The 18,369-nt window shown below is 38.3% G+C and overlaps 1 protein-coding gene across 6 annotated transcripts in view; it reads right to left on the minus strand.

Annotated features, from left to right (window-relative positions):
* Nucleotides 1-18,369, minus strand: part of IDE (insulin degrading enzyme) — a 95,673-nt gene that overhangs the window by 60,230 nt on the left and 17,074 nt on the right. For 3 of the 6 annotated variants that reach the window (XR_008707151.1, XM_055560571.1, XM_055560570.1), the window contains exons 2-3: nucleotides 4,104-4,288; nucleotides 2,073-2,280 (exon numbers count right to left, since the gene is read on the minus strand). Coding sequence is in view for 5 of the 6 variants with exons in the window: in XM_055560571.1 (XP_055416546.1) it covers nucleotides 2,073-2,280; nucleotides 4,104-4,288 (393 nt within the window). In the remaining variant the exon portion in view is untranslated. Of the gene's footprint in view, nucleotides 1-2,072; nucleotides 2,281-4,103; nucleotides 4,289-10,659; nucleotides 10,838-16,880; nucleotides 17,067-18,369 lie in introns of all 6 variants that reach the window. The other 3 variants (XM_055560573.1, XM_055560574.1, XM_055560572.1) reach the window with 3 other exon arrangements.

An 18,369-nucleotide genomic window follows, 5' to 3' on the forward strand; every position in this document is an offset into this window, starting at 1 on the left:
TTGCAAAACAGTGGGGCAGATTTATAAGACAACAGCAATCTAATCTATCTATTTAAGATTTGCAATTTGGGATGTTTATAAAAATCTCTGTTGTACATGGCTAATTCTCCAAGAAAGGAAAACGCAGCTGATAGTTCTCAGGCAATAAATATTAAATTTAGTTTTAAGTGCAATTTCACTAAGACTCAGGCATTTTAGGACAAACTAAGTGACCTATTTAAAAGGCTCTATTTGAATATTTTTCCTTCTTAAGAACTTTATAATTAGTGAAAAAAATAATAGTATAAAAAACATATGACAGTGGTTTGACTAAGATATAATCATGGACTTTTATGAAATATTAAGAGAATTTTTAAAATTTAAAAGCAGTGGTTTGACAAATAAAATGGCATGTAACTTTAACATAAGTAACCTATATTTTTCTTGAAGTTGTTCTTTAATAGTAGTACCAAAGCTGAACTAAGATTCCTTTAGTTAATAAATTAACTCTTTTACACCAGGTTGCAATTTAAATGATTTCATATAGTAATTCTTAAATTTAGACCCCATCTTATAAAAAAAAAAAACATCCAGAATTCAGATAAAACTGAGGGCAGAGACTGTCTGAACAGGACTACTATTCAGTGGGCCCAGAGACTCCTGGGTTTACAAACGTCTCAGCAATTGCACCTCACAGGGCAGCCATCAAAGACGCTGTTCCCATTACTTGGTATTATTTTAAGCACACAGTGAATACAGTCCTGTGCTAAGTACTGTACACATACCAACCCGAAGGGAAACTCTATCTGGAGCCTATAATTAATGATATACGGAAACAGATAATTCTGGACATATTAACCACTTTCACCTACCTCAATACACTCAGGCTGGGAAAAGTACCTAATAGCTACATACCATAGCTGGACAAAGCCACATCATAGTTCTGACACAGTATAATCAGTACTTTTAAAAGATGCCCTATACAAGTTGCCCTTTTTTTTTTTTTTTTTCACTCTGATCCAAGTAACAGACATCCTCCATCGTACAGAGATCTATTATATGAACATCTGCTGAGGCATTTGTAAAGCAGGAAATTAAATTCGGTGTATGATCCCAAGGAACTCATTAATGGAAGTCTTTTGGGAATACATACAGAAAATGATTACATCTCAAAGCTGCTGCCTAAAGACTGAAACATAAGCTAGAGTAAGTAAGAAACAGACTACTCTGACCCAGTCCTGTATCCTGAACCCATGCCTTTGTTCTTCTGTTAATGTTCTTTGTGCTACAGAACAAATTCAAACTATTAGGTTTGGAAAAAAAAAAGGACTATTAATTTAAATAAGCAATTAAAGCTGAGAATTAAAAACTGTGAAATCAAACTTCATTATAGATCCATCAAAATCACTGCAGAATTACACCTTCTTGGTAACACAGAGAACTATAAAAATTCACCAAGGGAAAAATTACACTTTGAACAAACAATGAATCAAATCACTGATATAATGAAAAATTAGATACTGTTAGCCCCTTAGAAAATTGACCAAGAAATTTAATTAGCCTAATGGAGGCTGCTCCAGAAAATACTTTCACAAAATATCCCCAGGGTTGAAACAGCAGGTCAAAACATTCTGTATCCACTAAATATCCTTGAGGACTGAGGAAATAAAGGAGAACAGAATATTTAAGTTCTTGTATTCTGGAACAGAAATATGTTTGAAAAGATATTCATGACACGAGTACAGTTTATTCTTCATCATATGCCTCATATGCAATACCAGTTAGAATGGGAAAGGCTGGTGAAAATTTTATAGGTCAAAAAAACATTTTGTAGTCCTGAAAGCTGGTTTAAAGTCATGTCATTATTTCTCCTCTACTACAAAGTAAATATATAACATCACTCATTATTTTCTGTTTATAAAACCCAGGGGTAAAAAAGTACTGGTTAAAACAACAACAACAACAAAATACTGGTTAAAATATCTTGTTTAAGCTATAAAGCTGTGAAGACATTTTTGTAAAAATAGTAAGTATTGTTATTAACATGATAATTCAACAAAGCGAGATAATTCACAGGGTATTTTCAGCATTACCTGTCTAGCGCACCTTCTAGGTGTTCATGAGAAACATCAAAATAGTAATTGGTATGCTCTCCACTAGTGAAGGCATTTGAACTTCCTGCATGCTCACTGAGAAACTGGCTGTATTCATTTTCTTTAGGGTATTTCTTTGTTCCCAAAAATAACATATGTTCACAAAAATGACTTAAGCCAGCAATATTTGGAGGATCTGACAATGAACCTGAAAGAGAAGGGAAAATATATATATAATAAATCATTTGTTTTGTATGTTGAAAGATATCAAGGACAGATGAATCACAGGTGATTTGGAACTTCTGTTAGCAATGGCAACTCCAACCATAATTACAGAAAGTTAAGTACAAGCTACTCTAAATGGTACAACTTACATTCTAGCCCTAGCTTTTGACATCAGTTTGTTGTCGCTGTTCAGCTGCTCAGTTGTGTCTGACTCTTTGCGACCCTATGGGTTACGCATGCCAGGCTCCCCTCTCCCCTTCACTATCTCCTAGAGTTTGCTCAAATTCATGGCCATTGCGTCGGTGATGCTATCTAACCATCTTATCCTCTGATGCCCCCTCCTCCTTTTGCCTTCAATCTTTTCCAGCATCAGGTCTTTTCTAATGAGCTGGCTCTTTGCATCACGTAACCAAAGTATTGGAGCTTCAGCAACAGTCCTTCCAACGAATATTCAGGGTTGATTTCCTTTAGGATTGATCTCCTTGCTGTCCAAGGGACTCGCACGAGTCTTCTCCAGCACCACAATTCGAAAGCATCAATTCTTCAGCACTCAGGCTTCTTTATGGTCTAACTCTAATATCCATACATGACTACTGGAAAAACCAAAGCTTTGACTATCTGGACTATATGAACCTTTGTCAGCAAAGTGATATCTCTGCTTTTTAATATGCTATCTAGGTTTGTCATTGCTTTCCTATCAAGAAGCAAGTGTCTTTCAATTTCATGGCTGCAGTCACCGTCCACAGTGATTCTGGAGCCCAAGAAATTAAAATCTGTCATCATCAGATTGACATCAGTTACTTGGTGACTTTCAGCAGATACTTAGCCTCTCTGGACAGTAGTGTCCTCACACATCACACTGAGAGAAAGAGATGAATTCACTGTTTTATAAGAGCTAGAAAATTCTAGCTTTTATATTTTATTGAAGGAGACAATATAAGGTGGTGCTAAGAGCACAAGTTAGCAGGTCTACTCGCTGGGAAACGTTGAGCGAAATATTTTGTTTCAGTCACTTTTTGTATATATACTTCACTTAAGAGTTGAGCAACTTCAAATTAGATGACAATTTGCAAGGCACACTGAATTGTGCGTGACGATAATCATTTGTCCAACTTAACGATGGTTACTATCTTATTTCCCCAATTCTAAAATGCCATTGAATTAAAAAAAAGTTTTTCAGAGAGGGAAAAAACTAAATGTACACATAGATTAGAAGTAACTTGATTAAAGCAGCATTAAATGTGGAAGAAAAGTGCACACAAGAATTTAGGAAATATGCTACTCCTAGTGTATCAAGTGTATATGAAAGTAAAGGCAGTGGAACTATTACCGTAAAGGATAGGAATGAATTTCCTTGCTGCTAAGTCACTTTTGCTGGAAACCTAATATGACATTCCTGGTAAAGGTGTGTGTGTGCTTAGTCGCTCAGTAGAGTCCGACTCTTTGTGACCCCGTGGACTGTAGCCCATCAGGCTCTTCTGTCCATGGGGATTCTCCAGGCAAGAAAACTGAACTGGGTTGTCAAGCCTCCTCTAAGGGGATCTTCCCAGCCTAGCGATCAAACCCAGGTCTTCCGCATTGCAGGTGGATTCTTTACCATGTGAGCCACCAAGGAAGCCTGGTAAAGGCAGGGTGATTTAACATAGACAACTGTAGATTACCAAGAGCTGTACAGGGCTACTGTACACACATACATCAAACTGGTAACTGCCAAGTCTCCATTGCATAAATATGGAGAGTCCAAATAACTGTAAACATGAGGTCAATGAAGCTGAACAAAGCTTAATTCACAATTTTAAATTGTACCTATGTGTACATCAAGTGCTGCTGATGATTTATCTGTTGTTGGATCACTGACAAGAAGTACTTTGATCCCATTGGCCAGCTCAAGTCCGCGGTATTCTCGCTTGTCTTCATGAGATTTGATGATATGATTTCCTATTCTCTTGATTGCTGGATTATTCATTTTGCTGTAAGTCTTTTTTTGGAAACTGAAAAGAAAAAAACTTATTAATTGTTGGATTGTGGTTTCTTTTTGTTTTAATGATCAAGGAGTAACAAGCAAACACATATATTATCAGAGTAAAAAATGTGTGCAACGAAGTACACCTGACATACAATACTAGTGTCAGGTGCACAACAGTGACTCATTACACACTGATCACACAGGAAGTCTAGTCACCGTCTGTCACAAGACGAAGTTCTTAAATATTACTGACTACATTCCACACATTCCCATTGACTTATTTATGACTGGAAATTTATACCTCTTAATCACCTTCACCAATTTTGCCCAACTCCCTCTCCATTCTTTCTGCTAGAAACCAAGGATTTTCCCTCTGCATCTATGAGTCTGTTTTGTTTGTTCACTTGATTTGTTTTTAGATTCCACATATAAATGAAATCATATGGTATCTGTCTTTCTCTGTCTGACTTATTTCACTTAGCATAATACACCTGTAGGTCCATCCATGCTGTACACACCTCACACACACATACACACACAGGAATATTATTCAGCCATGAAAAATAATGAAACCTTGCCATCTGCCATTCATCCATCAAACACTTAGGTTACTTCCATATCTTAGTTACTAAAATAATGCCACAACGAACATAGGACTGCCAATATTTTTCAAATCAGTGTTCTCATACTCTTTAGATAAATACCCAGAATTTGCTAGACTGCATGGTAGTTCTACTTTTAATTTTTTTGAGACACTTCCATGCTGTTCTCCGTAGTGCATGCTCCAATTTATAGCCCACCAAAGGATTCCCTTTTCTCCACATCTTCACCAACACTTGTTTGTTGTTGTTTTTTGCTCACATTTCTTTGTACCTGTCTTGTGATGATTGGCACTTCTTACATTGATTCATTAGTATTTCTTATTTCATGGTTTCACATCTCAAGATTCAGTTATAAATTCATATTCCAAAAGTTACACTAAGATCCAAATATAAAATGAACAATTCTAGCTTTCAATGCAGAAAAAAAAAGTTCAAATTGCTTTTTTAACTTAGAGTAACAGTGGTTCTTATTTTCTCTATACAGTACTATACAATGGGCTTCCCAGGCGGTGCTAGTGGTAAACAACTTGCCTGCCAGTGCAGGAGACATAAGAGACTTGGGTTCAATCCCTGGGTAGGGAAGATCCCCTGGAGAAGGGAAGGGCAACCCACTCCAGTATTCTTGCCTGGAGAATCCCATAGACAGAGGAGCCTGGTGGGCTACAGCCTACAGGGTTGCTAAGAGCTGGACATGACTGAAGCAACTCGGCACACACACTGTAAAGCACACAAAAGCAAAACCACTTGTAGAGGATACAAGCACGTGACAGCATAAGCCAGACCTGTGAGCTAACTTACGTGATTGTATATGTGAATGCACATTCACATCTTTGAAAGTTGGAAACGTAACTAAAGGTTCGTATGTAGGGGACTTACTGTAATGTCCTTTTTTTGTCTTTTGTAACAGTCTTTGTTTCAAAACCTATTTTGTCTACTGTAAGTTTTGCTAATCCAGCTTTCTTACATTTCTATTTGCATAAAATCTTTTTCCATCCCTTCACTTTCAGTCTGTGTGTATAAATCTGAAGTGAGTTTCTTGCAGGCAGCATATAAATGGGGTCTTTTTTTATATCCACTTAGCCATCCTATGTCTTTTGATTAGAGCATTTAGTTCATTTACATTTAAAGCAATTATTTTTAGCAATATACTTATGGCCATTTTGTTAACTGTTTTCTGGTTGTTTTTGTAATTCTTCTCTGTTCCTTTCTTATTCTCATATTCCTTTCCCTTGTGATTTGATGACTTTCTTTAGGGTTATGTTTGTATTCCTTTCTCTTTATTTTTTGTGTATCTATTATACTATAGGTTTTTGTTTGTGGCTACCATGGGGTTCAGTTCAGTTCAGTTCAGTCGTAGTATATAACAAATCTGAAAATCTGTCTTGCTAGTCCTTAGTCATTCTCAAGACAGTTGTTCCACATGTAGTTGCAGTTTTGGTGTGTCCATGGGAGGAGGTGCGCTCAAGATATTCCTACTCTGCCATTTGATCCAGACTCTAGAGGAAACTTTTTATAGCCATAGAGTATAATCATTGGTCTTCTCCATCTTAACCATCATTCTTTCAGATAAATGGTAAAAGTATTGCTTTTGTTGAGCCATATTTGTATCTAGAACACATCAATGGGGATTTGTGACAGGATTGGGCCATAAGTTGATTACTGTGCTGACCTAGAAGAGTTTTAAAATACCAATAACTGCTTTCCAACATACTTCAGGGGTATCTATGAGAGTAAGTGAGGTGATAAATTGAGAAAGTATTATTATTGGGTCAACCAAAACACTGCTCAAACTTATGATATTCAGAGACAGGGTAGATCTGGAACTCACGGGTCTGATATTCACTTGCTCAGAACCTAGGAAGCAACACCACTGAGGGAAAAACCCTCTGAAGGCCTAATAAAAAGAAGAGACCTGGGTTGTCTTATGAAGGCAGCAAAAGTAAACACACAAAAACAAACAAACGAAAAGCTGGAAGGACCCCAAGAAATTTCTGTAATCTGGTGAAGAGTTGAATGCCACAGTAGGAACAGTTCAATGATCGTAACAGACATGTTAGATGATTTCTCTTACAAAGAACTTCCCTTTCGCTGCTAGTCCTCTCCTTTCTTCTAGACGAAGGCTGGAGTTACAGTGATGGGAAGGGACCCATCCCTTCTCTGCACCCACAAGTTCGTATGAGTACAGTGAAGGGGTTTTCCAAATTTGCAATATGTACGTTTTTGAGACTAAGAATAAACGCTATTTTTGTCTATGCTGGGGACTGCTTAAGAGACCAAAATTGAGCAGGTCAAAATACAAATCAGATGAAGCAAAAAAATTTTCCAAAACTACAGAGGAAAAAAATGATCCTGTGCTAACACATTTGCTTTTCACCTGGAACACAAAAGAAATGGATCTAACTGCCCTTTAACAACTGACAGACATCCAGATTTAATGGTAAATCAGGACTTCCCTGTTTGTCTAGTGGTTAAGGATCCACCTGCTAATGCAAGGGACTTGGGTTCGATCCCTGGTCCGGGAAGATCCCACGTGCCTTGGGGCAGCTAAGCCTGTGTGCCACAACTACTGAGCCCATGTTCTAGAGACTGTGCTCCACAACAAGGGAACCCCAGCTAGAGAGTGGCCCCGACTCTCTGCAACTAGAGAAATCCTGCTCATGGCAACAAAGAACCTGTGAGCCACAACATGACCCAGCACAGCCAAAACTAAATTAAAAAAAAATAAAATTTCTAAAAAATAATAAAGATAAAGCAAAGGGGACATAAACAGGCATGCAACTAATTTTGGATAAAAATTTCTTTTTTTTTTTTTTGGCGTTAGAAATCTCTGGAGATTAAGGAAGGGAAAATCCAGTTTGCTTTTATCAGAATATCTTTTTCTATGAAATCATCAGTAACTAGTCTTCTGGGTAACAACTGATAAACCAAAGAGGTTCACTCTTATTAAGAATGTCCCCTAACCTATGGTATAGCACAGGGAACTAAGTGCTTTGTAACAACCTATATGGGAAAAGGATCTGAAAAAGAATAGATATATGTATGTGTATAACTGAATCACTGCTGTATACCTGAAACTAACACAACACTGCAAATCAACTATGCTGCTGCTGCTAAGTCGCTTCAGTCGTGTCCGACTCTGTGCAACCCCATAGACGGCAGCCCACCAGGCTCCCCCGTCCCTGGGATTCTCCAGGCGAGAACACTGGAGTGCGTTGCCATTTCCTTCTCCAATGCATGAAAGTGAAAAGTGAAAGTGAAGTTGCTCAGTCGTGTCCGACCCTTAGCACGGACTGCAGCCTACCAGGCTCCTTTGTCCATGGGATTTTCCAGGCAAGAGTACTGGAGTGGGGTGCCATTGCTGTCTCCGCAAATCAACTATACTCCAATATAAAAATTTTTTTAAAGTCCCCTAGATCTATTTGGAATGCTGGAGCTCAATACTATACATCATCAGCTCAGTTCAGTTTAGTCACTCAGTCATGTCTGACTCTTTGCAACCCCATGGACTTCAGCACACCAGGCTTTCCTGTCCACCACCAATTCCCAGAGCCTACTCAAACTCATATCCATCATGTGGTGATGCCATCTACCATCTCATCCTCTGTCGTCCCCTTCTCCTCCCACCTTCAATCTTTCCCAGCATCAGGGCCTGTTCCAATGGGTCAGTTCTTCGTGTGAGGTGGCCAAAGTATTGGAGTTTCAGCTTCAGCATCAGTCTTTCCAATGAATATTCAGGACTGATTTCCTTTAGGATTGACAGGTTGGATCTCCTTGCAGTCCAGGGGACTTTCAAGAGTCTTCTCCAACACCACAGTTCAAAAGCATCAATTCTTCGTCACTCAGCTTTCTTTACATTCCAACTCTCACATCCATACATGACTACCGGAAAAACCATAGCTTTGACTAGATGAACCTTTGTTGGCAAAGTAATGTCTCTGCTTTTTCACACGCTGTCTAGGTTGGTCATAGCTTTTGTTCCAAGGAGAAAATGTCTTTTAATTTCACGACTGCAGTCACCATCTGCAGTGATTTTGTAGCCCCCCAAAATAAAGTCTCTCACTGTTTCCATTGTTTCCCCATCTACTTGCCATGAAGTGATGGGACTGGATGCATGATCTTAGTTTTCTGAATGTTGAGTTTTAAGCCAACTTTTTCCCTCTCCTCTTTCACTTTATATATAAAAATATAATACTGATTAATACTCAGCCATTAAAAAGAATACATTTGAATCAATTCTAATGAGGTGGATGAAACTGGAGCCTATTATACCGAGTGAAGTAAGCCAGAAAGAAAAACACCAATACAGTATACTAATGCATATATATGGAATTTAGAAAGAAGGTAACTATAACCCTTTATGCGAGACAGCAAAAGAGACACAGATGTATTGAACAGTCTTTTGGACTCTGTGGGAGAGGGCGAGGGTGGGATGATATGGGAGAATGGCACTGAAATATGTAAATTATCATATGTGAAACGAATCGCCAGTCCAGGTTTAATGCATGATACAGGGTGCTCAGGGCTGGTGCACTGGGATGACCCAGAGGGATGGGATGGGGAGGGAGGTGGGAAGGGGGTTCAGGATGGGGAACACATGTACACTCATGGTGGATTCAAGTCAATGTATGGCAAAACCAATACAATATTGTAAAGTAAAATAAATTAATTAATTAAAAAATATATAATACTGATTTTTTAAAAAGTACTTTATAGTATTAATAATCTTGCTGTATTTTACAGTAAAAAGTAGTTTCTTTAAAAACAAAACATAAAATATAATACGAACATTTTGGAGTCATAAGGCCACCATGAAAAATTCAAAAGCAATTTGGAAGTGAAAAGGCATAATATTATATATGTAATATATTATAATATATTTATATTATCTATTACATATAGTATATCATATTATATATTACATTATATATTTATATTACATATATTATATAATAGTAACATATATATTGCATATATATAAACATATATTACATATATTATACAGTATTAACATATTATATATTACATATACCATATTAACATTATATACTACATAATAATATTAAATAACTCCTATTTCATTAGCCATAAGCTATTTAAATTCAATACCAAAGACAAATTAAAATGTCTAAATGTAAAGTCTTTAAAAATGGTTTTGTGTTGTTAAAAGAAATTCTCAGGGTAAAAAAAAATGTTCTATCTAAAGCCTCCAAAGAGGGTCACAACAATAATAATCCTGGTTAAGGTATTTCCCAAAAGACAATCTGTTTGGACTGCAGCAAATACCTCTGGTTCACAGCTGGCTTCAAAAACTTCAATTTGGGTTCAACATACATTACAACCTCAAAAATGTGTTCCAACCTAGCAGCAACATTAAGATTAAATAAGCCATGAGGCAACCTCCATTAAGACCCCCAGTCAAAAGGACAGCATTAAAAGGCAACAGTAAAAAAAGCTCCACGTGCACCACAGGGAAGGCCTAAGCTCCTTCCTATAAAGCCCCACCAGGAGGAGGAAGAGGGCTGGAGTTCCAGGAGCAAAAACCAAAGGCTATTCATTTTGGTTTCACTGCCACCGCTTACACCCAAATCCCTCTACTGTGCTTGTCCCAGCTAGTTAGGTTTAGGGGAACCAAGGGTCACAAATGATTAAAATGCAATGATGAGGGTGAAAAATAAGCTCTAAAACTTTGTCCAATCCGCAGCCATGGTTAGGAAATGAAATACAAGTCACTTTGGTAGGAAAAATTGTCTTATTCTGTAGGAGGTGAAAATTTCATCATAATTAAGATACCCACCCTCAATTATATGCTACATTCTGTACTTTTCTCAGGGTTTAATTTCTCTTGTCCAGATTTTCATTTTGTTAGAGGGGGAAAAAAGTGATCAGAGTCCACCCCAGGCACATATATAACTCATTTGGACACTGAAACTATGCCTGTTTAATACTCCTGGTGTGGACGAGGTGGAGTTTTTCTGTAAATCAGAAATAAAAATTAATCCAACTACTTTTCAACATCTGTACATGAGATCAACAGAGCTATAAATTTCTAATCTGGCAATGCTCCCAAGTCAAATATCTGACTTCTTGAGGAAGTTACACTCAAAAGAAACAGTAGCAATGTTTTCAAACAAGCCCCATCCCCAGCAATCCATATTCAATAGACACAATCTGCCTTTTACCTATAGCATTTCTATCAATATGTCTTAAAATAATTTGATCCTCACCTTCTGGAGAACTAAAGGAAATGATCAGGAACTCCTCCTCTGATGATGAATTCCTCAACAGCTTGCCTGTCTCTGTATTTATACTCAGGAGGTCACATGTCTACCCATTTCAGCTCCCTCATTAGCATTTTATTTATTGCAAATGTTCTCCAATATGCATCAAAGAGCAAACAAGCAAGTATCAACATTTAGATGACAAGCTGGTGCTAACTCAAATGCTTTTCCAGACATCTATTTGATTTTTAACCTGTCAAAGTCAAAATCTTGGGAGTAGTAAAATTACCTTCAATTTTAGAGACATTGTCTTACAACTTCATAATAAGGCAGAGAATTGTCAGTGTTTTGCATTCTGATAAACTGGAGATGGACAGATGTTTAATAATTATAGCATATCTAGCAATTCTGTTCAGAATTTAAAACAATGACTAAAATTACAGATGGTAAAAGCTGGAAAAGCCATTAAATGTTGTCTAGTTTTCTGTAGTTCTTGAACTGGCAGCACTAGCTCTTCTTGGGCGCTTGTTAAAATGCAAAATTTTGGAAACCACCAGAGACCTACTGAGCCAGAATCTGCATCTTAACAAGACAACAAGGTGAGCCACTTGTAAGGAAATTGAAGATCACTTGTCCAAGATCATAGAGCAAAAAGTTACAATTAGGACTTAGCTCTTAACTCCCAGTCCTCTCCCACCTTAGTGTCCTGACGTCCAAACAGTTAAGGTCCAGACATCACACCATATATGCTGGCTACAAAGATGATACCAGAGCCCTTGCTCTAAAGGAACCCAGACTTATGACAAAGATGAAAACAAGTCATTATTTTTTTAGTGTGGACTAAGTTATCCTCAGGCACTATGGGAATAATAAAAGGGGCATCTAACCCTTTCTAGGATGGAAAACAGGCAAGAGAGGAGGTGAGTAGAAGCATGCCAAATAAGAGGAACAGAATACCTGATCAAGAGAATGGTGCTGAAGAAAAAATGTGAGGCATTCAACAACTGTTGATGTTAACAGAACTATAACCAGGACTTCCATTGCAAGATCATGGACTATTATGTAGTCCTAAATTGCAGGTTTGCAAAAAATAAATTCCCAAATATAATAGATCAATTAAAAATCCCTATACCAAAAGAAAAACTTTTATGCAAATAATCATTTATTCAAATGACCCTTTAAAGCCTTTTCTCTCATATCTCTATGTGTTTCACAGCCAATATAATAGAAGATTGAGCAATTTTACTTTGCTGTTTGCTCCCTACCCAGTCCCATAGACCCAGACATATTTAAAATTAGACCTGATCCATTTCTAACTTCTAAATGGATGACCTATAAACCTGAACAAGTAAATGATTGGGCTAATAGATTATAAATCAAAACCTCCCTTCTGTGGAATCCATCCACCCACTATCAAAACCACAGGCGGAAATGAAGCTTACCTTTGGCTCTCCTGAATGTGAAGGAGGTGCCCAGAGAGAAAATGTCTGGAATCAGAACCATCCCACAAACACCCTTTCTTCCCCATTCAAGGCAGAGGTTAGTAAGACAGAATTTCAAGCCAGTGGTGGTATGAGTCTTTGATGTCTCACTATAAGACCACATACCCCCCCAACACTATTCATGTTACTTGATATAAAAAATAACGTCTCAGGGAACCATCCATGGCTCTTCAGTTACAGGACCAGTGTATCTTACTTCATGCATCACAGAGATCATAAACCTGGGTATAAACTAAAATCCTGTCAATGAATCTTCAGTTTTGTTCAGTTCAGTCGCTCAGTCATGTCTGACTCTGCGACCCCATGATCTCAACACTCCAGGCTTCCCTGTCCATCACCAGCTTTCGGAGCTTACTCAAACTCATGTCCATGGAGTTGGTGGTGCCATCCAACCATCTCATCCTCTGTCATCCCCTTCTCCCTCCGCCTTCAATCTTTCCTAGCATCCCAGTCTTTTCCAGTAGTCAGCTCTTTGCATCAGGTGGCCAAAGTACTGGAGCTTCATTCAGCATGAGCATCAGTCCATCCAGTGAACATTCAGGGTTGATTTCCTTTAGGATTGACTGGTTTGATCTCCTTGCAGTCCAAGGGACTCTCAAGAGTCTTCTCCAGCACCACAATTTGAAAGTATCGATTCTTCAGTGCTCAGCCTTCTGTATGGTCCAACTCCCACATCTGTACATGACTACTAGAAAATGACTATATGGACCTTTGTGAGCAAAGTGATGTCTCTGCTTTTTAATACATGGTGTTTAGGTTTGTCATACCTTTCCTTACAAGGAGCAAGTTTTGCTACATACATATCAATGGTTGTTCATTCCCAAAGTGACAAGCTAATAGAGAGTTTATGAAGGTTTAAGCAAATGAACAAAACCTCCATTTAATACCTCTTGCCACAGTGAACTACAGGTTTCTTACAGTTGTAGTTTGGGGACCTAGGGTGTTACAAGTATCCTTCTTTCAACAGGTAGCTTTCACATTGTTAGAAAATGTGAGATAGATGCCACTGTACAAAACTAATCCTAAAAAAAAAAAAAAAAACTAATCCTAACAACCACTCACATTTTGAAAGTGTTATATGCTTTATAAACTGCTCATTCAATCTTTCCTTTCTCCCTAAGTGGCAGATCACAGCAGCTGTTCACAACCTTTCTCTTCGATCCCAGATGAGGAAACAAAAGCTCAGTGATTAAGTGACTTGCCCAAGAGGATTCACACAATTGATTTGTGGCAAAGTTGGAACTATAAAGAGGGAGCGTGGGAAGGGGAGGAGCAGAAGGTGGTGCTTAAGGAAATCCTAAGGAGTTTTCTTCCCCAGCTCCCAGTTACCACCCACTCAGCCCCTCCCTGACCCCATTCTCCTCCCTTAAAATCCAAATAATAAAAAACAGATCAAAATAATGCTTTAAGGAAAATTTTCAGTTTTTCACTCATTTCTCCCTGTATACAACAGAGATAGGTAGTGGTGGGAGCCTGAAAGAATGTTTCCAATCTGTCAAAGTGGTCTCTGGGCTGAGAACCATGTTATCTGCTTTGCTAATGAAAAATAAAATGGAAGATGTATGGCAGGCTTAAATGTACAGCAGGTTTAAAGAGAGCTGTCTCTCTGAATAGAACTGTCTCATGGATGAAAGGGAATATGAAGATAATATTACAGTAGATGTGGTAAGGTTATGGGTAACTTATTTTTCAGAAGCATACATTCAGCCATGGGAATAGGGGAAAAAAAGGAGAAAATCATGTAATCATCTTGGTAGAAGCAGAAAAAGTATTCAATAGCCATTTATATTTTTTTTAAAACGTCAGCAAACTAGAAAGAGAAGAGAATCCCTTCATCTTAAAAAAAAAAAAAATCAAGAAAAACTACAGTAATTATCATACTCAATGGTAAAATAATGTATTCATTTTCCACCCCTACAATAAGATGCCACTATCACCTCATCTATTAAACACTGTACCGGTAATTATGACCAGTTCTGATAATGCAAGGGGGGAAAAAAAGATGAGAAAGGAAGGGGCAAAAAAACTAACATTACAGGTGACATGGTTGAGCACACAGAAAATCCCAAGAACCTACTGACAATTTCCATTTCTGGGTAGGATATAATAGGTCACAGCAAACTAATTCAGCTTCAGTAACTACAAAAAGCCACAAAAACTACAAAATCGTATTTCCAAAGATGTTAGAGAGTTGTGGAAGCAGGGAGGATTGGCTGAACTGCAGTTCCAGAGGGGAGGGACCTCTGAGGTAAGCAGAACATCCTCACCTTTCTTCTCTGGAGGTATCTGCTAATTCTGAGGACAGTCTCAAGATCATGCTTGACTCAAGAAGGACTCTACTTGGGGAAGAGAAACAAATGAGGCTCTGGGACGTGCGTGAGCTTGGTTTGACATATTAAAGCCTCAAGATGCCTCAAATTCACAGCTGATTTTTGCCAGAGGAAATTTTCGAAGATAACACTACATACCAACCAGAATGGCTAAAATGAAAAGGGTTAAAAAATACCAGTGACAGAGAAGTCAGAGGGTAATCCAAACTCTTAATACGCTACCAGTGGGGATGCAAATTGGCACAACCATTTTCAAAGAATGGTGTAGTATATACTGACAATATGACCTAACAATTCATGTATTCGATATATGCCCCCAAAGAAATGCATGCATACGTTCATGGCAATACTATCTATAAGAGCCAAAACTGGAAAAGATCATATGTCCATCAGCGATGAACAGATAAACTGTGGTATGTTCACACAATAGCATACAACAGTGAAAACGAATAATCTAGAATGAAGAACAAAAAAGTAAGAACAAATCTCACTAATGTAAGGTTGGGCTTCCCTGATGGCACAGTGGTAAAGAGTCCACCTGCCAATGCAGGAGACACAGGAGACATGGATTCCATTCCTGGGTCAGGAATATCCTCTGGAGAAGCAAACGGTAACCTACTCCAGTATTGTTGCCTAGAAAATCCCATGGACAGAGGAGCCTGGCAGGTTACATATAGTCCATGGGTTGTAAAGAGTCAGAAACAACTGAGCAACTAGCACACAATGCAAAGTTGAGTGAATTAAGTTAGATGCTAAAGAGTAAATACTTTTTTCTCCCACTTAAAGTGCAAGAAGTAAAATCAAGCTATGCCTTTATGTCAGGATGGTGGCTGCCCTTGAGGGTAAGGGGTAGTGAATAGAAGAAAAAATGAGTGGTGCTTCAGAGATGCTGATCATGGTGGCTATACAGGTATATTCAGTTTGTTAAAATTCATCAAGCTGAACACTTATGATATATTTCAATTAAAAGCTAAAATAGAATTTTTTAAAATACCATAAAACAGTAAAATAAAAGAGAAGGGAGATACATGAATTACTCAAGGCTGGAAAGATCACCAAAAGTCATCTTGGAAATAGTACCACTTGAGACTGAGAAGTAGCTATCCGTATCGAACAGGTGCTAAACTAAGAAGGCCCATAAGAAATAATAGTTCAATTAACATAATAATTACCTAAACCTTCTCAGGTGTGTCCTGAGACAATTATTTCTGTTGATGTCATCTAGGCCACAACAACTAGGAGATCGAGGTAAAGCACAACATCAGTTAACAGAGTCAACAATAAAATATATTACATTTTTTAACAAATGCTTACTCACTATGTCTGCTTTGAAAGCTAGCTTTTGGTAATTACTTTAGACCCCAGAGAAGATTTAAAAATAAAATTTGACACTCCCAATAATGAATAGTGACAAGCAGTAAGTGCAATCCAAATAAAAGCAAAATGATTAAACTTTGAATAAATAAATTCTCTTATCAATAATTTTCAACATTTATACTGAACAACTACTTCGAATGCTGGATTTGAAGTAGATGGGTTCTTTAATTTAAAACAAACAGAAAAGGATACTGTATAAAGTGAACACTTCTTCAAACTCAGAATTAATCTTACGTATGGATCATCCTCCTCAGAAAAGGACGGACAGCTCAGAGATCCCTACATGTTCTCTAAAGATTAATTCAAATCAGTCAGGAAGAGTTATAACCTGTAACTAACTAATTCTCTCAAGACAGCCTTCCGAGGAAAGCAAACTACAAACACTCACATTCTACAGAGTGGTGTATCTCATGGGGACTCAGTTCCACCAAGATGTACACCCTGAATCTGACAGAAAGACAGTCCTGCCTTCTTCAGATAATGCTGGTTCAGAAAGCTTCACCTGTCCTCTGCCTCTGTATGATTCTCTATGCTTATACTGACTCAGTGACCACTTCCAGACAGTGTTCAGTAATTATATACCCTCACCTTTACCAAACGACCCCTTTGCTGCTCAGATCCTGGATCCGACTGCACTTTATTGGTCAAACAGGGCTTCGGGGCCTCATCTGGTACTGCCGGTCAAGGGTCATGTGAAATGTTCATGTGGGTGCACGAACTTGACAGAGGCCCCTAAAGCTGCATCAGCCTTGGACAGCCTGTAGAGCTTTTCTCCTGTACAACAGATATAAACAAACGACTCTCAGGCAGTGTCTGGTACATAGTAGACACCCAAAACGGTAACCTTATAATCACCATTATTGTGTTCCTAGGGTGGTAAGAAGCTAATAGACCACCATGTTATTATTAACATTCTTAACAGATGTTCATGCAAATTCCAGCTGTATATTGTCATCTCCCTGACAGCCTGGTAAGAGGATGTCACCTTATAAGACCACCAGAAAAACAGGTAAATAATTATCCCTTTATAATCACTATAGGCAAGCCACTGTTTATAATCAATGGTTCTCAACAGAACCACTTGCTCACCAAGGAGACATTCAGCAATGTGTCATAACTGAACTGTCACAGTGGAAGGCTGCAACTGGCAACTAGGGATGGCAAGGGATGCTGCCAAGTATTCTACAATGTACAGGATAATGCTCATGTCCAAACTACCCCACCCAAAATGTCAACAGTGCTAAGGATGAAAGACCGAGTTCATAGTTCTGACCTGATCATCCAAAAACAATGTGTAACTGCAACCAATTTAATCCACTTAAAACCAGGAGACAACCTCATCAAAACACAAAAAACTCTATGCCTTAAACTCTCACATACTTATTTTTAAAGGTCTAAATCAGAAAGGGCTTAAATGAAGGGGGGGGGGGCACTGATTATGAAGGAGAAAGAGAGAAGTCTGTAGAAACCTTGTCCTTGAGTGAGCAATCCAGTGTACAAGTAATTCAGTTCAGTCACTCAGTTGTCTGACTCTTTGTGAACCCATGGACTGCAGCACACCAGGCTTCCCTGTCCATCACCAACTCCCGGAGCTCACTCAAACTCATGTCCATCGGGTCAGTGATGCCATCCAGCCATTTTATCCTCTATTATCCCTTTCTCCTCCCACCTTCAATTTTTCCCAGCATCAGGGTCTTTTCCAGTGAGTCAGTTCTTCACATCAGGTGACCAAAGTATTGGAGTTTCAGCTTCAAGATCAGTCCTTCCCATGAATATTCAGGACTGATCTCCTTTAGGATGGACTGGTTGGATCTCCTTGCACTCCAAGGGACTCTCAAGAGTCTTCTCCAACACCACAGTTCAAAAGCATCAATCCTTCGGCACTCAGCTTTCTTTATAGTCCAACTCTCACATCCATACATGACTACTGGAAAAACCATAGCCTTGACTAAACGGACCTTTGTTGGCAAAGTAATGTCTCTGCTTTTTCATATGCTGTCTAGGTTGGTCATAGCTTTTCGTCCAAGGAGTAAGTGTCTTTTAATTTCATGGCTGCAGTCATCATCTGCAGTGATTT

The sequence above is a fragment of the Bubalus kerabau genome, chromosome 22 (assembly GCF_029407905.1).
Source record: "Bubalus kerabau isolate K-KA32 ecotype Philippines breed swamp buffalo chromosome 22, PCC_UOA_SB_1v2, whole genome shotgun sequence".
NCBI classification, from domain to species: domain Eukaryota; kingdom Metazoa; phylum Chordata; class Mammalia; order Artiodactyla; family Bovidae; genus Bubalus; species Bubalus kerabau.